The 26,870-nt window shown below is 40.5% G+C and overlaps 3 protein-coding genes across 18 annotated transcripts in view; 1 reads left to right on the top strand and 2 right to left on the bottom strand.

Annotated features, from left to right (window-relative positions):
• Window positions 1-21,542, bottom strand: part of LOC148030321 (uncharacterized) — a 60,697-nt gene extending 39,155 nt beyond the window's left edge. The window contains exons 1-4 of the mRNA XM_087686620.1: window positions 20,978-21,542; window positions 2,830-2,903; window positions 1,932-2,629; window positions 1,662-1,750 (exon numbers count right to left, since the gene is read on the bottom strand). Coding sequence (XP_087542746.1) covers window positions 1,662-1,750; window positions 1,932-2,629; window positions 2,830-2,903; window positions 20,978-21,529 — 1,413 coding nt within the window. The 5' untranslated portion in view covers window positions 21,530-21,542. The remainder of the gene's footprint in view (window positions 1-1,661; window positions 1,751-1,931; window positions 2,630-2,829; window positions 2,904-20,977) is intronic.
• Window positions 1-26,870, top strand: part of LOC148030320 (uncharacterized) — an 82,312-nt gene that overhangs the window by 39,292 nt on the left and 16,150 nt on the right. For 3 of the 16 annotated variants that reach the window (XR_015692171.1, XM_087686624.1, XM_087686628.1), the window contains one exon: window positions 18,974-19,352. The exons of 3 other annotated variants lie outside the window; for them this stretch is intronic. Coding sequence is in view for 3 of the 13 variants with exons in the window: in XM_087686624.1 (XP_087542750.1) it covers window positions 18,974-19,135 (162 nt within the window). In the remaining 10 variants the exon portion in view is untranslated. Of the gene's footprint in view, window positions 1-1,811; window positions 1,948-2,635; window positions 3,182-3,249; window positions 5,031-18,973; window positions 19,353-26,870 lie in introns of those variants that run through there. 10 more of the 16 variants (XR_015692170.1, XM_087686631.1, XM_087686623.1 and 7 more) reach the window with 4 other exon arrangements.
• LOC148030322 (uncharacterized) lies at window positions 19,638-20,506 on the bottom strand. Its single transcript, XM_087686621.1, has 3 exons — window positions 20,285-20,506; window positions 20,044-20,200; window positions 19,638-19,667 (listed from the first exon to the last, which is right to left on the bottom strand). The coding sequence occupies exons 1-2, from the start codon at window positions 20,504-20,506 to the stop codon at window positions 20,045-20,047; spliced, it is 378 nt and encodes a 125-aa protein (XP_087542747.1). The 3' UTR covers window positions 19,638-19,667; window position 20,044.

The following is a 26,870-nucleotide window of genomic DNA, read 5'->3' as shown; positions in this document are numbered from 1 at the left end:
AAGGGCAATTACATACTGCTATGTTTTGAAAAGGCAAGGCTGAAAAAGATGAAAGGAAGAGAGAGATTGTATCCAAAGTTAAGTATGAGATACTATGGGCCCTTCTTGGTGTTGAAAAAGATCAGCGATGTGGCATATTGGCTGAAATTACCTCCACATTGGCAGATACACAATGCCTTTCATATCAGCTTGTTGAGGCCTTTTCATGGTGATGTACGAGAGGATATGTCTACTAAAATTCAGCTTAAGGTTGACGAGCTAGAAGCCTAGATGAGATTTTGGTACCTAAGCAATTCTTAATACATAAGTAAAGAAAGTTTAGAGGTAAAATTTCTAAGAGATGTGGTGAAGTTTTAGAATTATTCACCAATGGATGCAAAATGGATGGAAGAGGATGACTTGGTACACCATCCTCCATTGTTGCAGCTTTACTTAGATGCCTTTCAGTTAGACTTAGTTTAGGCTTTAGTCAGGTTTAGCAGAGCAGGGATCCGGAGTATTACTTGATGCTCAAGAGAGAGGTAGCACTTTCACTCCTCCAATTGTGGATAACTCTCATATGTAGTGGATCTCAAATGTATTTAGCATGCATCCAAGGTACTATGCTAACAATATGTTTGCCGTGGGGTCACTACCAGTGTATTAGTCACTGTGAGATATATGCAGATGAGTATGGTTGTTACCGCCACTCTGAGACTATACTTTTACATCAGTTTGGGATCAGTTCATGATCAATTGGACATGAGTTTTTGCCTCAGTTTTAAGATCATGTTGATTTTGGATAGGGTCAAAAGGGCAGAAATTAATTTTTAGGATTATTTAATTTTGAAAATTAATTAAATGACTGGATAATGCTGAAAAATGGGTTTAAAAGGCTGCTACTTAGCAAAAATGCCCATGTAAACTGAGAAAACGTTTTTGGTATATATATATATATATAGAGAGAGAGAGAGAGAGAGAGGGAGGGAGGGAGCTACTGGTCCATTTTCTGATCAGAGAACAACAATTTGCTACAAAAGACAGCCATTTGAAGGCCTCAATAGGGGACAATAGGGAGACACCTTCTAGGAGCTGGCAACATTAGTACTGATCAGGTGATAGCATTTTGGAGGTGCCAGGAAGTAGAGGTGACTGCATTTTATGCAAGCTAGAGCAGGTAGCATGCAGATTTTGGGGTTTTCTCGTGAAGATAATTTGATTTTTCTCTCATCTTGGCTTTCTCTCACCTTTTCCAGTAATTTCTCAAAAGATCTTAACATTTCTTAGCCATTTGGAGCAGATCTCTATCATATTTGGTGGACAGTAGGAGAATTTCTGCTGTAAACCCAAAATTGATGTAAAAATTAGGGTTTGACAACCACCTCAGGACCCATGCCAACAATAGAAGCCATCATACACTGAATTCAGCACTTGAAATTTGTGTAGTTGTCAAGGAATTCAGATGCTAGCCCATTCATTGCAACTTGGGTTAGCATTTGGCCAATTTGTGGTTTCAATTGTGCAAGTCTTGGGTGAAAAGTCAAGGGACAAATGGACATAACACTCCTCTTCATGAAGAAAATCTTTTTTAACCCTTAGTCAATATGTAAATTACCCTTTGTCACTTTTTTTTAAATGAAAATGGAAAAACTTGGCTCATAGTTTGTTTAGGCATCAATCACCTGTAGATAAGACTTGTGAGAATGTTGTCTCTCTGAACTGTTTGATTCAGAAGACAGTGCTGCCTTTCTGTTGCGCAAGTCATTCATTTCTATGTTACCAAGGTCCAATACACAAAGTTAATCTCAGTGTATCTCCTTGTCTTTACTCAGGTAACTCAAACTAGTCAGTTGCAATATGGGGCAGTTGAACATTAGAGATAAATAGGAGCATTTATGTGGATGGATAATAAAGCTTGTATGATCAAAAGGCCACACACAGTTGACAGATACCTTTATGCAAAAGCATATATCTTTCATGTGCTTCTGCTAGCGCTTGCTCCAGCTTTCTCATCTTTTTCAAACTCCAAGCATCGGTACTGAATCCATTTGATGAAGGATTCCGTGCTCGCTCTCTCTGTAGATCTGTTTCAAGAGCTGTATTCATTTCCCTCAGCTTCTTGATAGTTTCAGCATCTTCCTGCAGTTGATATTTAGCAGCCTCTAACTTTGCTGCTGCATATTCTGAATCAGCACCTGTGTCTCTTTTGATAATTAGCCCTGGCCTTGCTTTAATTTCCACATTTATATCTGGAGAAAGCTGAGTTAAGGTCTTTACATTTGGATCCTGAAGTCGTGTACTCATACTCCTCTGGCTCTGGAGGTCACCTTCAAGTGCATATATTCTCAGTCTAAGAACAGATATAGCTGCCTCCCTCAATTGAGCTCCAGCATCTGCTTCTATTTTTTCTGTAACATATTCTAAATTCTTTTCCTTCATCTCCTGAAGCTCAATTTGCAAGCGTGAGACCTTTCCATGGAAAGAAGAAATGGTAGCATCTGCTTCATTTAGCCGTGATGTGGCTGAATCAGCCCTCCTATTTGCAAATTCAAGATCACTTTCAAGCCTTCGAACTCTGTCTTGGAGTCCCTGAATGATCTGGTTGGCACAATGGAGTTTTTTTTCAGCATCTGCTAATCCTTCGCTTGACCTACAGGGAACAATCTTACAAGATAGTTGGAAAGAAGAAAAGCGAAATGCAGAACACTACATATTATAACTAGAAGACTGGGACACACATGGATACTTCACTGTTACTCTGGTTATTCTTCTCACAGAATTCTTTTCTTTATGACTGTCCACAATTACAGAAGTCAAACCATACAAAGGCTAGATGTAAAGAGACATTACTTGCCAGCATTTGGAGCTTCCAGCTGCTTTATTCCATACAATTGATTCATTAAATGCTCTTTCTCTGAAGATAACTGCAAGTTGAATCATGAGCAACTGTTTTTAGACATTTATGGAACTTTAGAGTTACTTCCCTAGCCCTCTTCCACTCATTTCCCCTTGGAAAAAAAAAAGAACACGTCTGCACAAGCGAAGATGGAAGAAAATTTTGAGCACAAGGAAACATGACAGTCATCCTCTGAACATATAAAGTTTATGTACAAAAGTTTCCAGTAGAGCTAGGGGCATCGTCTTTGCATATAGCTACTTTCAGTTTATAGGGGAATTGAGTCACCTCTTTGAGTTATCAAGCGTAACAGTATCTAAAGACATTTAGCATCATTTGAATGCAAAATTCAAATTTCCTTTTTTTTTTTGCAGAAAAAAAAGGTATGGCTACTCATGTTATTAAGAAGAATAATACAACGAAGTACCAAAAAAAAAAAGTGCAAATGCTCAACAATCTAGCTGCAGCTGTCTACAGATCAAAATCATATATACAGCCTCTCAGGGCGCTTTTAGGGGGATGGCGGACAGATGCCATGGTGGATGAGTATAACATCACCAAGGGGTGCCATCATTTAAGGTGAAAAACAGGTAATGGCCAACCCAAGTGTGAGGGAACTACTGCTGAAGCTCTAGTTGGTGTCTAAAGGCTCCCTGTAGCTGCTTCCAACAACTAGAGTGGGAGTGCATAATGGATGACCAAAGCTCAGCCAAGTTGGCATACACTAAGAGGCTCTCACCACAAAGAATCATCTAGCAGCGTGCCTTCCAAATGTGCCACCCTAGAAGCTCCTATACATCCAATCACGACACCCCCAATACCTACCAATTGGGCAAAGCCTTTGGGGCAAATGTCAAGGGATGTGTATTTTTTATGCTTAGCTTTGGCATTATTAAGTTGTGAACATGTGAGGTGTACATGTAAAGTGCAAGTCAATTAAGTCACCACGATGGCTAAGTACCCCATGTGAGCACTGGTTGACAATGGCAAAAGTTGTGCAAAGTTATGCATCCAGTGGTGACATTGGGACTAGGTATTAATTAATTAACTAATGCTAGTCCTAGGCACATTAAATGTGGATGGGCACCAACCAATTAATGGGCATGATCCAATGGATAATTAATCGATTTTCACAAATTTAATCCTAAAATTAATTAAGTAATGCTGAAAATTGTTTTTGGAATGTTGCCCTTGGCAAACTTGGCCATGAAAGCTGAGAGAAGGCTGTTTGGGGACTGGTTGAGTGTGGATCAAGCCATTTAGAGACTGAGGGAGGGAGAAGCAGCTAGATTAGCTCTGAGATAGGTGACAGCTGAGCACGTAGTGGGGCTCATTGGTTGCATTGGAGTTTTACCCGCCTTTTTCGAGGCTGTTGGTGCCATCAAAATTGCCATCAAAGCTATCATTCAAAAGATAATCCCTCCATTTGATTTTCTCTCTCATCCTCTAACATTTCCCTTAGCAATTATCAACATATTCCAGCCATTGGGAAGAGCAGCAATGATTTTTGTTCTCTAATTTACAATAGCAAATAGGGTTTCTCAGCCACAATGGATCCATGCCCAATAAATGAAGACCCAAAGTTCTATGAATTGTGAATTTACAGCTAATCTCAACAGTGAGCCCATTCAAATTTGTTTGGCCTACATGCAAAGAGTCCAAGGATCAAATTGTGCCTGAATTTGAAGCCAAAGGAAGGGGAAAATTGTTCCTTTTTGCTACTGTTCAGCCCTTTGTATTGAAGATTGAAGGAGATCAGCCCTAAATCTCAGTGTACTTCATCTTTAGCGATTCAAGTAAAGGGAATACTGCAAGTGTCACCAGTTTTCGGGGCCAATTGTGCTGGGTTAGACTCACACCTATGCTCACAAAGGAGTGTCGGTGATCTTCAGTAGGACACTGGGGCACTTTTTACTCTCCGTTTGAGAGGCTTTTCCCCCCAAACTTATTTCTTTTATTTTATGTGTCTATATTACATAGTTTTAGGCACTTATCGTATTTCACACTCTTCGGGTGTGAACACCCTCTTGCAACCCTAAGATTTAAGGGTTGTGCTTTGTACTTGCATCTTACACTTTAGATTATTGCATTGGGTGTCGGGCTCTCACACTCTACCCTATCTATTGTACTCTCAGCTGAGCTTCGATCTCTTCCTCCTCTCACATTTGGTATCAGAGCTGAGCCTCAGCTGAGCTGAGCTCTCGGCCATTGTCAGCAGCTCCTCCGCCGTCGTTGGTAGCTCCACCAAGTCCGCCAGCAGCATCCGTCAGCGGCCAGCGCCACCACCTGGCCAACATCCACCAATTCTCCAACTCAGTTGCCTAGTGCCAAGCATTGCTGCTGCTCCCTGCACCTGCTCCAGCTGAACGTAGCTGCCTCCAGCTCTACACCTGACACTGCCAACTGCACCTGCTGCTCCAGCATCCGCTGACAGGTACTGCTCCAGTCGCCGCCTGGCCTGCCAGCTGCTCCAACTCCTGCGCAGTCTGTCCACCCCTTGCACAACCAGCCCGCTTGACCGCCGGCTGTGCCCACCAGTCCAACCCTCGACCTCCAGCTGCTACCTGCACCACCAGGTCTGCCACCACAGCTCAGAATCGGAGCTATTTTTTTTAAAATCAGTATTTAATTCAGATTCACTTCTCAGGAAGGGGCTTCTTGCCCGGGCAAGCATTCTCAGTTCCAATACGTGTCTGGGACACAATTACAACACAATTTTTGTGCATTTTGGGTCAAACATTTGGGGCTTTTGCAGTTAGCTCAATGATTGACACATGTACATTTGTGACAGTCAGAAATAGACTGATTTTGTACATTTTGATACAAGAAATTTTGGGGCTTCTGCATTTTCAGTGCTGCTGAGCATTTATCGCACCTTGGACAGCATGCATTTCAGACAGTTTTGATAGACTGCGCTTAAATTTGCTAATTACAGCAAAGTACTTGCTGTAATTTCTAGAAATTCTGAAATTTCCAAGTTGGTCGAGCTTGAGACATTGCTCTTTTGCTCTCTGATTAGCATCATTTATCATGGGAAATCAAGGAGGTGATGTATTTACTTATGTAGCCAAGGAGAATAGGTTGGATGGTAACAACTATTCCCTTTGGTCCTTCATGATGAAGAATGTGCTGATTGCAAAGAATCTTTGGGAGTATGTCCGCGGTGAAGAAGTTAGGCCCAAAGTTGTGGCTCCTACTACTCCTCCTCCAAGAGGACGTGAACAATGGGCAACTCAGCTTTTTCAATCCGCTACAGCTCAGCCACTTCCCCAAAGATCGGCAACACAAAAAGCATGGGATACACGAGATGCACACGCTTTGCCGCTAATTGCATTGGCAGTTCAGCAGTCTATCATCCCTCACATTCGGTCTGTAGCTTCTTCATGAGAAGCCTGGCTGACCTTAGAGTAGATGTTTGCTGGCAAGAATAAGACGTGCATCTCTTTCTTGAAGAAAGAGCTTGAGATAGTGAAGATGGATGAGGGTAATTCTATGCAGGATCATCTAAATAAAATTCAAGACTTGTGTGAGCAACTTATGAATGTAGATGAGTATTACTTAGATGCGCAGCTGATGTCTACTACCTTGAATTCATTGCCACCCTCGTACTTGGCCTTTCATACGGCCTTGAACCTCATCATGATGATTTGCCCACAGCCACTTACTTTCCTTCAACTGGTCAGTTTGTTCTTAGAGGAGGAGCGAACAAGAAAAAACAGTGGTGTGGATGTTGTAGCCTCTGAGCAGGCTTTTACGGCAAGACAGAAGGGCAAGAGCAGCCAAGCAAAGAATGCTCTACAGAGCTCTAGGACTTCATGTACTTCACAGGGCAATAAGAAACAGCGGGCACACAAGCCAAGAAGGGCAAGTGCCACTATTGCAAGAAGCCAGGACACTACATTACTAAATGTAGAAAGCGCATAGCCAAGGAGAAGGAGTCAGGGATATCTGTTTTTTATGCACCTTCTACTACTACTGAGTTCGCATCCTTTGTTGTAGATAGGGACTATTTTTTTAATACATGTAGCTATGACTCTTCCTGGGCTGATAGAGCATTTAGCTCTACTAAGGATGCGTACACATGGTTTTTTGACTGTGGTGCTTCCAAGCACATCACATCTCGCAAAGATTTGTTTGCTTCTGTAATTGCAGCCTTGGTTGGCAATGTGAGAGATTGAGTGGATCGAAGCTCAGCTAAGAGTGGAGTAGACAATGTGGAGAGTGGAAGCATGACACCCAATGCAATAGATTGAAAGTGTAAGATGAAAGTACAAGGTACAACCCTTAAACCTTAGGGTTGTAAGAGGGTGTTCACAACCGAAGTGTGTGCAACACGATAAGTGCTGGAAAATATGTAACATAGGTACATAAAATAAATAGGATAAATCCGGGGGGAAAGCCCTCTCGTACGGAGAGTAAAAAGTGCCCCAGTATCCTACTGAGAACACCGACACTCCTTTGTGAGCATAGGTGTGAGTGAAACCCAACAAACCCCCCTAGAGTGAAGAGTGATCAAAATACAACGGTCATCCGCCACCAAAGGAGATCAAATTTAAAGCATTGCGAAATGCTTCAAATTTCTCACGAGGAAGAGCTTGTTGGGAATAAAGGCTTACCATGCCTTTTTTTTTACCGTGTTCGGGTGTGAACGCACCCTTAAACTTCGTACTTTATATATATTCAAAACCTAAAATGTGGTACACAAGTCTTTGTACCAAACATCAAGTGTCGTACTCACTCTTCTCACTCTACTGCTCTCAACTCTCTTCACTCTCAGCTTAGCTTGCGCACAACCTATGCAACAAACTGGTATCAAAGTGCACAACAAACTGGTATCAAAGTGCACAAGTTGTGCATGTTTCCCAAAGCCAGTGACGGTCGTTGGGCCATGTGACAAGTGAGCAAGAACTTCAAGCACTAGTCATCAGTGTTCGGCAGGTGTAGGAGAGGTAGCCGCACAAGCGATAGGTTGGAGTGATCAGCCTCAACACAATCTACACTCGACCTGTGCAAACATAACCAGACTCGCGTGCAGACACGCGCCAGACAGGATGGACGTGCTGCAACCTGACGAAACAGGCAGACAGGATGAACAGCATTGACGTGATGTGCTGAAGGCACACGCGGGCAGGCGAGCTAACAGCACAAGCGAGCAGGCATTGATGGCACACGCAGGCAAGCGGAGTTGAGGACACTCGAACAGGTCAACACGTCGAGTCCGAGATTCGATAGACGTCTTCTTTTTTGTCAAATACTTTGTGAAATTCTTGAAATTTTTCCTTCTCCCCTTTGCCAGGCGTTCATATACATAAGCACAATGTGCAATTTTGACCCAAAAATTTGGGCTTTTCTCGGATTTGCGGATTTTAATGCAGAATTGGACAATCTGACTCAAAAATTGCGAAATTAGTGCACAATTGCCCTTAAAATTTTGGAGCTTTTCACATTTCAGTGACATTTCTTCAAATTCAATTAAATTTGTGTACACTGGACCCGAAAAATTTGGGGCTTTTGTGAAATTTCATCAATTTGTGCAAGAATTGCTTAGTATATGCACTTGGGCACTTGAATTGATGCAATTTTGAACAGATTATTCTCAAAAAATTTGGGACTTTTGACCCAAATTGTCAAATTGCTGCTCAGGAATGCCTTTGGAGCCGAAATTGCAGTGAAATTTTGGGGATTTCACATGTAACTATTGAATTGGTCTCTAATCGTGTCAAAAATTGCTTGAGGAGTGCAGCAAACAACATTTTTAATTCTGAAAATTCATTTGCAGATCTGACAATTTCTGCAATCTTGAGATTTTTCATTGCTGGTTAGTATTCTTGTGCACTGTAGTCACTTGTGTCATATTTGGGCTTGCCTTTGGTGACTGGTTAGTCAATTTGGAACTGCAAATTATGGCTGGAAACAGTGACAGCAGTAATCTTTTGCACATTAAGAAGCTTGAGGGTGCCCATAATTTTGCAACCTGGCAAAAACAATGCTATAATGTCTTGGTGTAGAAGAAACATATAAAGCCCATCAAAACAAAGGGAATCAAACCAATAGACATGGAACAAGACGAGTGGGATGACTTAGACGAGCTTGCTCGCTCTACCATTGAGCTCTCAGTGTTAGACAACTTGCTCTTCAACATTGAGAAGCTAAATTCAACATATGCAATGTGGCAAAGGCTTGAAGAATTGTATGCTTAGAAAAGTACAGCCAACAAGGTTTATTGGCTGAAAAAACTGATGGACTTTCGCATGAAAGAGGGTACAACCATGTTTGTACATTTGAATGAGTTTAACTCAATTTTCATTCAGCTGATTGCTTTGGATTTTCATATTGATGAAGAGTTCAAAGATACCTTCTTGCTATGCACTCTACTTGAAAGTTGGGATACTTTCAGGACAGCTTTGAGTAATTCGAATGCTCAGCTATTATACTCTAATGTGGAGAGTTCTTTGCTGATGGAAGAACTCAATAGGCAGAATAACTCAGCAAACAAATCTTCAAATGCATTACATTACACACTAGAGGCAGATTTCAGCATAAGAGCAGTTCTGAAAACAAAGCACACAGCGAATCTCATGGAAAGAATGTGGAGTGCCATCATTGTAACAAAAAGGGACACTACAAAAGGGATTGCTTTCAGCTGAAGAAAGAGAAGAGCAAAAACCAAAACAATGAGGCCAACAAGGCTGAAAACAAGGACAGCCAGCCTATCAAAAAGAGCAATGTGAAAATAGAAGAGGTTAATGTAGTCACTCATGATAATGACAATGATGGCTACTCTCCTGATCACAAGAATGTGGAACCAAACATGCATGAAACCATTACATTGATAACGGGTTGATGACGTGCATCTTTGCACACATCTGACCTCATCATCCAATTCTTTAGTGCACAAGTGATGGTATGAAGGGGCCTTGAAGCTTGGGCCAAACATTTCCAATTTCCTTCACTATGTCAAGAAAGTAAGGCCTCATCTTTCAATGAGGAATACCCTCTGCATAAAAGAACCTAAAGGGTGATTGATCCCTCTTTCCTTGCTTGTATGTCCCAACTTTGAAACAAAGGACCTTCCCTAGCATTAGCTTTGCACTTTTTAGACATCATTCCATGAGCATCACTAGCTTGAGAGGAACAAGCAACCACTTTGGCACTAGCACTTCCTAATGCATCTCCCAAACTAGAAACCTTTGCATCCAATGCATCCTATGAATTCATGGGAGCACTTACATGCAATCTACGAACTGCACCTTTTACATCTTAAGGTGCACTAGAGAATTTATTAACCCCAAGTCCCTTCAACGCCAAGATGTGGACATTAATATAAGCAGGGCCACCATTCCATGTGTGTGAACAATATTAGCACTGCAAAATACGCTGTCCATTCTTCAATTTCTGCAATTCAGTGACAAATTGCCACTCTTTTCCTTGCTTTCAAACCATGCTGACCTGAAAAACTGAGATCAGAGGGAGAGAGAGGATGGGCTGAGTACTTAGCAGTGAGCACATTGCAGTCTGCACACACTACCCTATTTTTACACAAGTTGAGCACACTGTTCCCAAGCTGATTTTCTACACACACTGAAGACTAAAGTCTGAATATTGCTGGTTGCACACGTACAGGCTGAGAGTTGACCACGCAAGCTACAGACGCAGGAAAAATGCAGAAAACAGAGGCCAAAATTGCCACAAACAAGTTGCCAAGGAAAAACCATCAAACTGGGGCAGTCATGGCCTTTTTAATTTATAACCTAAAAAATGTGGAGTATGAAATGGCATTTCATACCTTATCATACAGACATTTTCAGACATCTGGTATGATCAATCATACACATCTGAATCCAACTATGGTTTCATGGTTCCGTTGTTGGGATACATTGACTTCTTTGAGTAGGTGGGCTTGAGGCACTTTTGTGTGAGTCAAAGAACTTGCATTCTGTTGAGATTGTGATCAGCTGAGTGCAAAAACAACAAGCATGTCATCATAGAGTGATTTGGGTTCAAGTCATGATGATATCTCACAATTTGAAGGTTCACAAAGCATTCTAAAAAATGTTATGCCTAATCTTGGAATGGGCACATAGCATGGGCAGTAACTAGAGAGTGTTGATTTAGACCAAGAAGCAGGTCCCTCAAGGCCGCAAAAAGCTGATGACCAGCAAGGAGATGAAGATTATGATGATCAATTTCAGGCTCAGCTGAGGATAGCAACTGATATCTTTGCCTGATTGGCTAAGAATCATTGGTTCATGCAATTTTTGAGCTCCCAAAGAAGGAGAGAAAGGGCAAAAAGAAGATGTCATCATCTAGAGCTTCGGAACAGCAAGAAGTTCCCAAAGAAAAGCCATACAGCCTCGAGTTGCATCAAATGTTGGTGATGACCAAAAGAAAATAATGCCAATGGGCAAGCTATGCAAATGCAATGAGGACAACACATCATCTTTTTCTTCACCTTCTTTATTAGACGTAGAGCTCATGATGGAAGGGAAGTTCAATGAATTCATGTGTATCAAATATTCCCACAACTATCCAGACACTCCTAGGAGCCTTTCACATCAGTCACAATTAGTTGGTGAGGCTGGCCACTTCTTCGCTTAGGGAGGACATGTTGCATTGGAGATGATTGGTGATCCATCTTCTTTAAAACAAAACCCTTGTTTCTTAGTCTAGTATGCATGATCTGGATCTTGACAAGTTTTAAAAAATCAAATGTTAATCAAGGATGCTTTCAAAGCAAACGTACATCCACATGTATATTTGACATGTGCCTTGTATATCATTTGAGTATGGAGTTGGTAGTAATCATTTGCAATTCACTTCCATCCCTCTCTCTTATTTTCTTCACTTAGAATTTCCATCTACTTACAATATCTTAGATTTTCTTTCATCTACTTTCAATAGCTTAGGTTTATTTAAATTCCACATCTGCATTAAGCACAATAGGATGAGGATCATCTATTTCCATTCCTAGCACTTTTTATTTTTCAATTCTACATGTTAGCAACCCATAGGTAAATGCCACTCTACACCCTAGTTCATTGTTATGAGGAATACCACCTATTGACACATCCTATTGTACACAGCTACAAGTGAGCACATTTGTCTATCCTAGGATGGCTATGTTGGGTTATCTCCCTCAATCCCCCTTGACATCTATCAACGGCTCCTTCGACTGAAGGATTTCCATCCTCTACTTAGAGAGTGCCACCACACATTCCATTCGTCTCTCAAACCCAAGGATATCCATCCTCTTCTTATGGTATGCCATCACACACTCCATGGATCACTTTGACACTGGGATTTCCATCCTTCACTTATAGTGTGTCTATCCACCCTCCTTGGGCTACTCATGCAACTACCATGCCCGTTGTCGCAGTACGTAGGGTTGAAGGTCACCACAAGGGTTTGGCAAGAAAACTGAACAAGATAGATGGAGATGTGCCTTCAAGAGATAAGTAGGATTCAAGTGAATGGTTATAGATTCAAGAGGACCTTCACAACCTTCAGTTCACCATATACTTAAGCTTAACTTGGAAAGACAAATTATACATAAGACAATTGAATAAATGGGTTAAGACGATGAAAGGGCTTGAAACTTATGAGCACAAAGATGGATGATTTGTAAACAGGAGTACAACTTCAATTGATACAAGTAGAGTCTTGCCCTTCCTTGCCTATGAATATAGCTGCCTATTTCAGTCTAGGCATGAAGAAAATCTTCAAGACACTTTCTCTCTTCAACTGATTAGAACAATGAAGACAGAGAATCAAGATGAAGACCGTCTATATCAGCCTTTGAATGATTCAAAGTTATAGAACTAGCATCACTGTTACTAGTTTTTAATGAAAACATCATGAGATTCATGACTTAGATCATTGTAACACAAATAAAGCAATTGCATGAAACCTTCAGCCTATGGAATATCCTATTTTGGGCTGCCAAGGATAATCCAAAATGACACAAATAATCTCTCAAAGAGTACTTTCAATGCCTCTTTAAGGCAAGAGTGATTAGACGCAGCAATTACAAGTGAAAGTAGAGCATGTTCTCTTCATAAACCATAAGAATAGAAATGGAGCATCAATGAGACATATTTCAGCCCAAAAAGAGTGTTGGGCTGCATATGGCAGTCCAAAATCGGAGCTTTATGTCTCCCAAAGATCTCTTCTTGATAGAGAAGAGAGTCTACATCAAGAGGTAGATACATGAGACATTGCCCTTCTCTTCTTCTTCACAAATACATGTATCACTTGAACCGTGTAAGACATGCTTTGTAAAACAGTGATTTAGCCCATAAAAGAGCAAGCTTGGGCCTTTAAGGTCAGCCCACAAGCCTTGATAATATAGATCAAGAAGTGGAACAAGAGACTCCCTTGATAGGAGAGAGTTGCTACTTCATAGATATCGACACAAACAATGTTCAAAGCTTCCTTCCTCTTCTTCAATGAGCATAAATTTTCATCAATGGGATGCTGCCCTCCTCTTTATACACATTTGCCCTGTTTCTTACAACCAAGAGTGGCCTTCCATTTTCGTCAATGCATGGAAAGAGAGATACTTACATGTCAAGTAGAGTCTTCTTATGTTGCTTGTGGTTACATGGCTTGATCTCCTTTGTGTAGTAGTGTATGGGCTGCTTTCTGCCTCATCCAAGATGCCCCCTTTTCAGCCTGAGAAAACCCGTAAAATGTGGCACAAAAATTGGAGGGTTCATATTTTTCAAATAAATCACAACTAGGTCACATAAGCAAGCCTATGGTAAACACAATGTGCCACACTTAGCCAACTTAGACAACTCCATCTTCTTTGTGATTTTTCTTGTCAATACACTTGTAACTCTTGAATATCATAAGTACACAACTACATCATAGGCTCTAAGAAAATATAACCCAAGGGAACCTACCAAGTCATCTGTTCATGAGACCATATTTCTCGTGTTTAATGTTCCATGACTTACAGAACTTGTAGCAACTTCATGTAAGCAATGCAAGGAAGGATACAAGTAAGTAACCAAAATCCAATCATCTTGTCAAGGACTCATAATGATTATATTGTGTTTTAAGGCAGAGAGCCCCATCTTTATTACACCATGTCATATGCTGGTGGACTTAGGTGTTTAAGATTTATTGCACTAGGCAAGTCTTTATGTAGCATTTCTAGGATACAAGTGACTAAGTGATACATGTAAAGGATAAAAGCTTTGTTTTTAAACCATGGGCAAGGAATCCCATGACACCATGCCTAATCAATCCGCACCCAACTATGGATCCACTACGCACACATCACACTTGCATGGTAAGCACTCTAGGGTTAATCCCCCCGTGTACTTTATTCCCCCACCCTGCCCACACTACTCCTCACTCAGTACTAACACATGAGTTGCTATGGCCAAGAATATCTTTATCAATAAGACTCCTTTTAACAAGTTAAATTTCACCATTTGGTCTAACATTATGCTACAAGTGCTTAAGTCTCAGCCTTCAGTGTCTTTGGGACCTAGTAGTTGGTTTAGAGCCCATGCCAACTAGCTCACACTAACCACATCCATCAATGGAGACCTTGCAATGCTACAACAAATGTCGAATTAATGTAGGGGTCACTTCTTGAGTTTCACTCACAGTTATAACACTTTTCCCTAGCATCAAACATTGGGGTCATCTTCTTGAGACTTGACCACTATGCAGCACAAGATCGTATCAAACACATCAATCTTGATTATGAGCTGCAAGAGCACATTTTTCTTAAACAAGCTATCTCTTAAATAATTCTGCTTTATGTAGTACATCATTTCATTATCCCAACTGCCAACCTTCTATGAGTTTGAATCTTAGTTCTTGAATTACACAAGGCTACATGATCAAGTCCACAAAAATACCTCAATCTAAATCCATATGTTAGAAACTTCATTAAAAAAATAGGTTTTGTATACATTGCTAGTGCTCGGGCACCATGTAGATGAGGATTGTCATTCTAAGGCCTATGGTCTTCTAGCTAAGAATCCCCAACAGGCCTCAAGAGCATCCATAAGTGGTAATCCCCGTGGATAGTCGAGAGGGGGTCCTTCTCCAATTTCTACACTGGACAATTAAGAGGGGTTCTCCAATTTTTACACGGATTGTTCTTGCTTCTAGTACACAACCACCTCAATGGTGGACCGTTGGATATGTGGCATATGGATAATCCCCTCCTTCCTTGCCTTACAGGACACCTAAAGATTTGGGTGAGTGGTCTGCTAACCACACAACTTTAGATTTTCCACCACAAGCACTTCTAGCCACTATTCCAAGGCCTCCTAAAGGCTAATGCACCCCCACTTAGGACACTTCTCTATCTCCCCATGAGTTTCATTGTCAGAGACATGTTAATGGATGTGCACAATGGTAGCCACACACTTATACTAGCATCTCTACCAACATGGAGACTTCCCCTCCCCAAAGGAAACTTCAGGCACCTCTTGATACTATCACAATGGTTGCTTCTCCCTAGCTCTTCAAGCTTGGGTGCTTCATCTGCATCTTCTTTCGTGGTTCTCGGAACCCTAACATCAAGTTCCTCTTCCTCCTTCAATATCAATATCCATGGTTGAGAAGGAACTCCTACCCTTCACTTAGTATACTATATGTTTTGGCACTACCTTCAGCACTGGCCTCCCTTTCTCCTTGTGTACTCACCCTTTGCATTGCATGATCATTATAAGGGTTGCATTCCATCCACAAACAAGACCATCCCATCCGATCCATCCAATATGGTCAAATCCGTCCGATCTGTCCAAGATCTGTACGGTTTGGACTAGTCTCAAAAATTGGCCATTACCTAGTTTTTAAAAATGCACCTATTTCAGAAATTAGCCATTTCTAGCCATTGGGAGGTCTATTTCTTGCCCTTTTTTGACTATTGGGAGTATAGGGTGTTGAGCTTCAAAAATGCATTATAAACTACTTAGCTCTTTATTACAACCCCAAAACTCAATTATACCAAAAGTTTCATTAAATGATGTGTGTTCCTAGAGAGTGTTTGTGTCCCATAAGCTAAACCCTAATTTGGGAGGATCCACACTTCTAGAAATAGACAGCCTACCCACCACTCAACCTAACTCTATTTTGTAGATTGTTGGCGCATGTCTCTATTGTCCACACCCGTCTACAAAGGATGTCTCAGTTGAAGTTGTTGTTTACTATTGGCACCTAATTCCAAAGTCCAAACACTCCCCTCCTATTGGTGATTCGTGATCAACCTTCTTCACTTGACAAGCTGTGTTTGCTCTTGTTCCACCTGTTACAGCTTGCCTTTCTTTGGGTGTCACTTGTTGCTTCTCACTCCATATCTAGCTGCATTTATTGCTGATGTCATCATCTGATCTATGTTTAGAGTCCACCATGCCATGTCATCATTGTAGGCTGCATTTCCACTCCAGCTGCTGTCATCTGCATATTATAACACTTTTCCAATCAACTACCTTCTATTTGAGTTCATTTAGCATTGATCAAGACTTCCTAGATCTGTGTTTGTGACTACCAAACACTTCCACAGCCTGTCTATTGTGTGTCAAGGTCCATCAAAGTACAACGTACTCTCCAGCTTATACTCTCTACCCTAGTCCTAGAGACACGGGAGTTTGAGGTTCAATGTTTACTTTGCATAGTGTGTTTGTTGCATTGAGCATTGTATTTATTCAATATTCATTCATTCATCTTTAGTGTTCATTGTCTCTAAGTTACCCTAACCCTACGAAGTTCTTTTATGAGTCCATGCTTTGTCTTACGATTATGTTTGTTATGTGTAGATGAGTATTTCTTTACATGGTATTAGAGCTAGGTACTCACTAAAGAAACGTAGGCTTTTGATTGGAAACCTCATCATCAAAAATAGGTTCCTAGAGGGAAGATGACTTCAAACACTACCTCACCACTTTAGTCTCTAGAACATCCTATTCTGAGAATTGAGCAAGAGTGGACTTCATAGCTTGCCCCGCAAGATTCCGACACTAGAGAGACATTGGACTACCATGGAGTCCACAAACCATATGAGATCTCACGAGCCAAGTACGACCTTGTCCTTATGTATCGGGCTCAACAACAACTAGAATGTAAACTTGATTATTCTTGTTTAGATTTGGTACACAGATCTATTGCTTTTGCATAAACATCGAAACCTCCATTTGGCCATCTTATTGGAGAGACTAGCACAAAGTATAAGCATACTTTCTCAAGTCTACTCTCTCTTCTCCTCCATCTACTATAGATTTATTATTACTTCTCCATCATTTCCTAATGTTTCCACTTTCAAGTAAGATTTGGATAACATCAAAATGAGGAAAGTCTTCAAATTATTCATTACAATTTAAGTCTTGAAGAGGACCAATTTTTGTATGTAAACACGAGAAGAGATGCTTCTAAAAAAAAATTAGGTAATCCCTTTCCTTCATCTCCTTTTCCTTCAAATTTTGGCTCCCAAGGTCATTTTGAAGTTGGTAAAACATCTCATTGATCTTTTTCATCATCTTCCACATTTCAATTTCAACCATTAAAATCAAAAATTCAATTTCATACATTCACATCTACTACATCTACACCTCAATTTCAAAATCCACCTTTACCACCCAGAGGTCCACAACATTAACTATTTTGGTACCTGATGTGGTCAATGGTGATGCTACTAAGCTTTGTAGAGTATGGGGGAAAATTAGGGACCGGTATGCATTCATATTGTTTGATAATGGAACAAGGATCAAATTTATCTCCACTGATATGGCAACCCATCTAGGCATCAGAGAGGATGAGATGAAACCCATAGGAGAGATTGGAATGGTATACAAGTCCATGCAGAGCCTATCACATAGCTCATTGGGCAACTTTGCTTACATGGTCAAAGTTATGTGGACAGTGAAGATTTTTTCATTTGCACCATGAGTTGTGATGTATTGATTGGTATGCCTTGGTGCCATAGAGTGCATGCAGTTATTGACTCCCATGACAAAGTGATTGCTTTACAACATAAGGGCAAGACCCACATCCTTAATGTAAAACTGAAAGGGAAATCAGTCCCTATTGTATCTACATCTATTGTTTTAAAAGTAACAAGAAATCATATTTTCACGTACTTGGTTTTGTTAAGGATTAAGATACTACAAATGATGGGAAGTCAATAAGATGGATAAAGATCACATATCATTTCTAAATATGTACATTGATTGATTTGCTTCACTTCCAAGGCAACTACCGTCTAAAAGGTCTAAAGATCATGGAATAGATTTGATCCCAAACATTAGATCTCCTAATAAGCCACCTTATAGAGATGAGTGCAGCCCAGCGAGAATTATGAGTCAAGTGAATGAGCTGTTAGAAAAGTTTATTCAACCCAACTTATCCCCCTTTTGCTCTCCAATACTTTTGGTATAGAAAAAGGATAGCTTGTGGCATATGTGCATTGACTATCATGCTTTGGACAAAATCATGATGAAGAAACGGTTTCTGGTCCCTCGAATTGATGACGTTTTAGATAGATTGCAAGGGACAGCAATATTCAGCCATATTGATTTGAAAAGTGGATATCATCAAATTCACATTAACATAGAGGATGTTCCAAAGACAACTCTCACGACATCTTTTGGTTGTATGAGTTTCTTGTCATACCTTTAGGACTTATGAATGCTCCTACCACGTTTAGTTAGTTGACAGATTGCACCTTTAGGCGACATAAGGCATTTGTGGTCACATCCTTTGATGACATAATTGTATTCTTGAAAAATGAAACAAAGCATAGGAAGCATTTGGACACTGTATTCAATGAGTTACATAAGCACCAGCTCGTAATTAATAACAAGAAAACTAAGTTTTTTTGCATGAGACCTACTTTTTAGGACACATTGTATTAGCTAATGGTATTCACATGGATCCTGCAAAGATTGAGGCAACACACTCATGGCCACAAAAAGGGTCAAATAATGCATAGGACCACTCGGGGATCAAAATGGCCTAGCTAATTAAATTGTGGATGGGTATAATCAATTTTATGGGCAAGGTCAAAGGGCTAAACTAGTTTTTAAAAGTAATCAATTTTTTTAATTAATTAAATAGCTGAAAATTGCTGAAATATAGATTAGGAAGGCTGGCACTTGGCAAAAATTTCCCAAGCAAGTGGGGAAAAGGCTGTTGGAGGCAGAGGAGCTCATTCCAACTTTGTGGATGCAAAGAGAGAGACAGAGGAGAGAGGTTGCCATTACTGCTATAGTGAATTGCAAGCCATTTCCAACCAATTGAGTATCCCTCAAGAGCTGCCAACTGATCTGGAGGACATTTCTCTGCAGGTGACAGCCTGGAAGAGCTGTCAGTGTCAGGGAGACATAATTTAATGCAGACGACAATAAGTTCTGGACTTGTTGGCATCATGTGATAGCATCATGGGCAGTCCTAACCAGGGCAGTAGCTGTTCCAATGACTTTCCGGCAACTAATTTACTTGTTTCAGCCTAAGTTCTACATTGTGTAGCTGTCTCTGAGTGCTGATGTCACCATCAACATCCACATTTACTGTCCAGCCCTGCCGTATAGCCTGCCACATAATCAGATTTGCTGCATTTTCAGTCAGTTGCTGCCACATGCATCTTCTGGCACTTTTCCAGCCTGCTACCTACAGTTCTGCTATCCAGCTTCATTCGGCATTGATCCAAACACTCTCACATCTGCATTTGCTACTGCTAGAGCATATTCAGAAGCTGTCTGCTACACTCTTTGCCCCGGTCCAAGAGATACAAGAGTTTGAGGGCTAGTATTCACTTTGCATAGTATGTTTGCTGCATTGAGCAGTGTATTTATTCATTATTCATTTATTCATCTTCAATGTTCATTGTCTCTGAGTTACCCCAACCCTACTGAGTTCTTTTATCAGTTTGTGCTTTGTTGTCCAATTGTGATTGTCATCTCTAGACGAGTATTTCTTTACAGATAGCAAATTCCAAAGAAGACCACTCCACATCACAAACTATCCATTATGACAAGATCATGGACACCTATTGAAGTTACCCCTTTAAAAATGCATCTTCTAGACCTCTTGAATTTGGGCGCCTTTCAGACGCAATAAGCATTGCTTGACTTTTGGTAGATACTAATGTTGAAGATATTATCATGAATGTTTCCATAAAATTTCAGCTTATAGTGTCAGCCCCATACCTTAAAAGCATGAAAGATCATAGATTCGATTGGAAAATTCCATAATGGTAATATCTGGATGGTCGTGGCACTGTTGTGCTTCTAGATACTTGCCAGAAGACTCCACGTCTGCTAAACTTGCCCCTTCTAGAGCTATCATCAAGTTAAACTCCCCATCCTATCATTTGCCAAACAACATATATCAACAAAATGTGGCCAATACATGCTAAGGGAAAGAGATACGATACCCATGTAGAAATACCTGCAAATCCCTAACTCTCAAAAACCATATAGCTCCATAGCCTATACACACGGTCAAGCACCTCTCCCATGTGGATAGGCACTCCCCAAAAAATGATGCACACTCTGGAAAATCAAACACCACTCCATATTCAACACAAGTCCTGAATTCACCTAATTTGGCGAATGGGGAAGCCCCCCTTCTCAGGGGTTCAGACACATTGCGAGCCTCACTTCTTGGCATCTCTAGACAGCCCAATGTCCTGGAATCATGGACTATAGCATCTTACTCTTGTGACAACAATAAGTAGCATGAGGTTACATGGATCATACACGAGGCATACCAAAGTGTGGCTGATTGTGTAATGGTGTCTCTGTATGGTGATCTTGCTCAAGTAACCTCCTGTGTGGTGCATGTTTCCATAATAACCTGCTGACAGTTACCTTCTTCAGTGTAGGCCAGCACTGGCGTGAAGTAGCTATATAACTTGTTATTTCCTTGCATGGTCAGCCATGACTATAATGCATTATTAGACTCTTCCTTGTCAATTTTGTAAAGTGTTTTCATGGTCAGCCATGGTTATAATGCGTTATTAGATTTTGTAAAGTGTTTTGGCTAGCTACTTCATCTTTTCATGCCCTCCGAAAATGATTTACAGCAGTTTATCATTCAGAGTTTTAAGAGCTGAACGCTTATTAAAAGGCGGAATAAAACCTGAGTGTTTGTGTTATGAAACTCAATGAGATTCTTCTCAAACTTGATCATGTTCTGTTTGACCCATTCCAACTCATCCACAGCACGAGCTCTTGTCTCCACTATCTCCTCAGTCTTCTTTTGTAAGTCTTGATGATATTCATGCAATTTCGCCAACAGAACACAAACCTTCTCCTCAAGGTAGCGAGTATACCCACGGAAGAAGTCTGATTCACCTTTAAGGTGCTCTGTTTGGGCCTCAGCATCATCCCTCTCCTTTTGAAGCCTCTCCATCTCAAGTTGCTTGCCCTCAAGAAGGGCAGCAGCCTCATTCTCAGTGTCGCGCAGCCTGGCCTGTGTATGGTGGAGCTCCTTCTCTGCCTTGACAAGCTTCTTCTTGCAGAGGATGTGGGTGGCCTTTATCTGGCCTTCAAGGAGCTCTCGATCCTTCTCCATAGCCATGAAGAAGTCGCGCAACTGATCAATCTCCTTCTTGAGCGAGTCCTTCTTGTACTCATACAGAGAGGTTCTTTTCTGCACAAGTTGCTCGAGGCCCTCGATCTCATTGGCCATGACATCCCCAAGTAGGTGAAAAGGGAAGAGTAGATGGTTAATGTGGGTCGCAAACAGAAAAGGAAGAGAGATTGCTGATGGTGATATGGGGATCCTTCAAATCAGGAAGAAAGAAGGATCGGGATAATCAAATGCGTCAAGGATTATCAAAAGTAAAAACTCAGCCGATGAAATGAAGCATTTATTAGCCATGGAAAATAAGGATTGAGATGATCATATCATATATGTGTCAAGGATAATCGAAAGGAAAAACTCCAGATGATGAAATGAGGAATTACATAGCCATGAACAACAAGGATTGAGATGATCATACAGGTCAACAACGATTATTAAAAGGAAATAGTTCAGACGATGAAAAGAGGGCTTAAATAGACATGAAAACTAGGAGTTATTCAAGAGGGAGGCCCACAGGAAGAAGCAATAGAAGGGCCGGATGAAATGATTGACACGCAGGAGACAATTACACGCATCAATACAGATCAATACGGTGTACGGTTTGTGGCAGGAGATGGGTGGAGATGGAGAAGATGATAAAAGCAAATAAGCAAGTGAGGGAGAACAAAATGCACGACAGACTTTGTCTGTTTGTTCGGTGGTTAGTCTGAGTCTGTCGCTGGCTTGTGGGTCTGTTTGCGTTTGTGTGCTTCCTGTTTGGTTTGTTCGTTGGATTGATCGATTGTTTCTCTGAGAGTGTGTGTGTGTGTGTGTCTTCTCCGTCTGCTGTCCGTCGTTCTCTGTGTCTCTGTATGTGTGTGTTCGTATGCGCGGACGGGTGCGCACCCTTCAAGTGTGCACGCAAGTGTGTTTTCGGTCAAAACTTAAAAGTGCATGCAAAATCTAGGATTAGTGCTCTCAAAGACAATGCCCACGAAAACCGAGGTTTAGGTGTTGTTGGTCCTGCCCTTTATTTAATTAACGTGTAAGACCATCGTCTTCGATCGCGTGTGCAAGATGAAAGAGCAAATGATTTATGTTTGGAATTTCAAAAGATTTTCTCACTTTGGTGGATGATAAGGTTTCCATTTTGGGTTTTTGGCTGCCTTTTAAGTATCGAGAAAATAAGTTTGTATCTTCATCACCAAAAATAAAAGGTACATTGAACTGCCCTCATCTTCTCTTTTCTTTCATCTTCATGGCTGTCTTGTATTTGTGCTCTCTATCATCACCTACTTGATGACCCTCTCTCTCTCTCTCTCTCTCTCTCTCTCTCTCTCATCGTCAACTCAACAGTGTGAAGATAGTGAGAATGACAATTTGAGAGAGAGAGAGAGAGAGAAGAATGATTTTTGGGGCTATCCTTTAAGTATCGAGAAAATAATTTTGTATCTTCATCACCAAAAATAAAAGTTTGTATCTTCATCACCAAAAATAAAAGGTACATTGAACTGCCCTCGTCTTCTCTTTTCTTTCATCTTCATGTCTGTCTGGTATTTGTGCTCTCTGTCATCGCCTACTTGATGACCCCCCCCCCTCTCTCTCTCTCTCTCTCTCTCTCTCTCTCTCTCTCTCTCTCTCTCTCTCTCTCTCTCTCTCTCTCTCTCTCTCTCTCTCTCTCTCTCTCTCTCTCTCTCTCTCTCTCATCATCAACTCAACAGTGTGAAGATAGTGAGAATGACAATGTGAGAGAGAGAGAGAGAGAAGAATGATTTTTGGGGCTATCCTATGCCCATATTTGGTCACTTTGATTAACAATTTTCTTTAGCACTTAAAATACAAACAAATTTCTTTAGCGATGCTACATAAGAGGGTTGAGATCGAGGAAGAGAGGATTAGACCTCTCACTAGAGTTAGCATGCAAGGATGGTCAATTCTCTCTTATTGTTGACTCAAGAGAGAACTCATTACCCTTGTAACATCATGGCTCCTCAAAATTCGTATAGGCAATTTTGAGTTTGAGTTTGAGATTTCTATTCTTTAGCAAGTAATGAAAGTTGAAATTTCCTGAATTTGTGTTTTCTCTATTATCAAAATATTATTTTCCCATGGGAGCCTATGATTATAGCTAGAGTTGAAATATATGGGAAGGAAAAATGAGAGTATTCATTACATAGGTCTATCTACAGTGTGTATTTTGTGCAGCTTGTTCCATATGATTCAAAGTAGAAGGATGTTGCTAAGATTATCCTCAATCTACTAATTCAAAGGTTTGTCTGGTACATAAACATTTGAAGTACTTAGTTTTTTATTCCATTGTGTCGCATTCTGTACTAAAAATGTCTAATAAGAGTTTCTTTTTTTTTTCTTTCTCAATGGAGATATTCTAGTATTGGTTTGTTATAATCCAATGGAACATGCTATTTAAATGAAGATGTGTTACAAGACTCTAGGATATATAACACATTTGTCAAGATCTATAGCACTTGGTTCTCTTACTCATACGAGTGTGCCATATTCTTGGCTATTTGATACTTTTTAGATGACTTGATGTCACATTACTAGATATAAGTAAGTCTAGGAATCCACACACAGTCCATAGTTTGATTACTAAGGTTTCACGCTATAAATTGAAAGCTAAAGAACCAAGGGTAGGGTAGCTGAAGGCAATGAAGAGGGCTACAATGAAGCGATGCAAACTATCCTAGAATTAGCTAGAGGCTAGAGTTAGTGAAAATCTAGCTAAAAATGATGGTCAAGGAAGCAAAGTAGCTTTCAATTGTTATAAGAGTAGTGAGTTGGAGGGTCCATTAATCTCTATTTGGAGTTGGAATGCGAGTTGTTCCAATAACTCAGTTTACTTCTTGGCCTGGATCCAAGGGAAACTGTTTCTTGATAAAGAAACACTCATAGGGTGCTAGCATTTCATTCAGTGATTGTGTGTATTAGTATTCTTCTCTTAAATGTTTGCTTTGGATGAAATGCCTTATTACTGCCTTTGCAGAATGGGTGAAGGCCAAGTGTTGCAAATCAAAAATGGCATTTATGTCAACTATAGAACTAGGGTCCTTATACAAAATATCTCCCCAAATTATGACAATGAAAAACAAGATCAAATGTTTGCTTGCTTGAGAGCAAGTTGTGAAGGTTCTTAAGTATTTAATAGTACACAATCACAATCCTTCTTTTTTTTTGTGAAACTTTATTTTGCTACTCATGTAGGAAGCCTTTAAAATCCATTGGATGTTACAGTTTTCAAATTCCACATCTAACAAATAGATATTTTATCTAGGATTTTCCCCTCCTCATTTGCCTACTGGAATTGTGCATCTTCTTGCACCATGGATCAACTGTCTAATTTGATGAAGTGCCTCTCATGTTCAAGCCTCCAAATATTTAGCTCTCCAATCTTTTGTGTAATTGTATCTTGTTTGTACTTTCCTCCTTTTGCCAACAGAAAAGATCGTAGCTTCAAATAATCTCATATGTGGTTAAGATTCCACCCCTAAGAGCTTCTTAATTCTCTAGGTTTCTATAGTGAATGAGCTCTAGGAGGTCTCGTTTGTTGAGATATCGAGCTCCACTCGTGATATGCCAAGGTGACCATTGTGCATTTATGTCACCGACGTGTTAGTTGCAGATGCGGTTGGTACACCGCCCATGAATAATAGCTACATGATAGCTATCCTTATCTACTCTAGTTCGTGGCTCAGTTAGTATGCCACCTTAGTTAGTTGTCTTTGGTTTGAAACCCATATATAGGGTTCTTCTATTTCTTTGTATGAGAGTTCTTTTGGCTTACACAACTAAGAAGAGGAAAACTGTTTTCAGCCTCCACCTTTGTGTGTATTCCCTCATTGTGCAAGCAAGAAAGCTACAAGTGAGATTCCTTCCTTCTCTCCCACAATCTTGACATGGTATCAGAGCCTTGTTCGTGGTAAGGAGTTCAATAGGCGACCCTGTTTTTTTGATTTGAGGCTATTTCGGGGCCTGTTTTGAAGGTGGAAGTTTTCTGCACGCACTCAGAAAAATGCCCTGTTTTATGCTGTGCGACCACTGTTCTACAGGTCGGTGAAAAGTCACCACAGAGATTGCATTGTATGCTTGTGTACAAAGACATTGGGAGTTACAGAATCATCCCTGTTGCCTGTTGATGCAAAATCGTCACTAGGAAGTGACTGTGTGGTCAAATATCACTTTCGCCAGTTTTGCAGATTTGTCCTTATGAGGGTGAAGCTGTGTTTTTTGCAGTGACAGAATTTTTTGCAGTATTCTATAATGGCATCTGATTCTCTCTCATAGATTGTCACTAAAAATCTTGACAATAACAACTTCCAAGCATGGAAGTTTAGAATGACAATTTTCCTTATGGAAAAAGGATATTGGGAATTTGTTGCAGGAAATGAAGAAGAACCAGTTCTTCCTGATGTTCCCAATCAACAGCAAATGCAGGCATTTAAAGCATGGCATGAGAGAGCCAGGAAAGTTATGTACTGGCTGTCTATCAGTATTTCAAACTCTATGATTGTGCATATTCAGGATGCAAGTACGCCAAAGGAGGTATGGGATACTTTGTCAAAAATGTATAGCACAAATACTCAAGCCAGAAAAATGCAGCTCAAGCAAGAGTTACATAATGTGCAAAGAGAAAATATGAGCATCAATGACTACCACATGAAGGTGAAGAAGATTGCAGATGCACTTGCTTCCATTGGGTCGCCAGTGGAAGATGATGATTTAGTTTCTGTGACCTTGAATGGTCTAGGAAAGGATTATGCACAGTTTCGAATATTCATTTCCGTCCATGAAAGATTTCCTGATTTTGAGGAGTTGATTGCTCTTCTAATTTTTTAGAAGCAGAGAAATGGTGGTGCATCTTCTTCAGGAGGAACTTCAAAAGAAACTGTCTTCTACTCAAATGCTGGAAGAGGTAGAGGCAGAGGTAGAGGAGGCCGATTTGGAGGCCGTGGTAGAAATCAAAATATGCAGCAAACTCAAGAAAACCAGTCCTATGGAGGAGGACGTGGTAACTGGTGGATGGCAAAGAGGCCAAAATGCAAACATCAATGTTGAATGCTACTACTGTGGTAAAATGGGTCATATGGCTAAAGACTGCTATAAAAAGCAGAATGACATCATGAATGGGAAATTGCAACAAGGGAATTATGCATCTTCTAGTAGACAGGGTGATGACAGAAATGAGCATTTGTTTATGGTGCAACACTTAAACAATTCTGTGACAAGTGTAGAAGAAAGCAACGATGTGTGGTATGTTGACTCAGGTGCATCAAACCACATGATAGGTCATGCAGAATGGATGGAGGATGCAAGGAAAATGGAAAAACCAGGATTTGTGGAGACTGGTGATGATACTGCACATTCTATTGTGCAGATTGGAAAAATTCCTTTGTCTATGCAGGATGGGAAAAAGAAATACCTGTCCGATGTATTTCATGTCCCGAATATC

This window comes from Lygodium microphyllum, chromosome 10, assembly GCF_053477565.2.
Source record: "Lygodium microphyllum isolate KBCC chromosome 10, Lygodium_microphyllum_v1.1.10, whole genome shotgun sequence".
Lineage (NCBI taxonomy): Eukaryota > Viridiplantae > Streptophyta > Polypodiopsida > Schizaeales > Lygodiaceae > Lygodium > Lygodium microphyllum.
The sequence above is the reverse complement of the archived record's forward strand: the minus strand, read 5'-3'. Positions and strand labels throughout refer to the sequence as shown.

Excerpts from the sequence above, each read along its gene's own strand:
- LOC148030322 (XM_087686621.1), bottom strand. The coding sequence starts at position 20,506 with ATGCCAAGAAGTGAGGCTCGCAATGTGTCTGAACCCCTGAGAAGGGGG. Across the intron at positions 20,201-20,284 it reads TGAGAGTTAGGGATTTGCAG|GATGGGGAGTTTAACTTGAT; the intron begins GTATTTCTACAT and ends GGCAAATGATAG.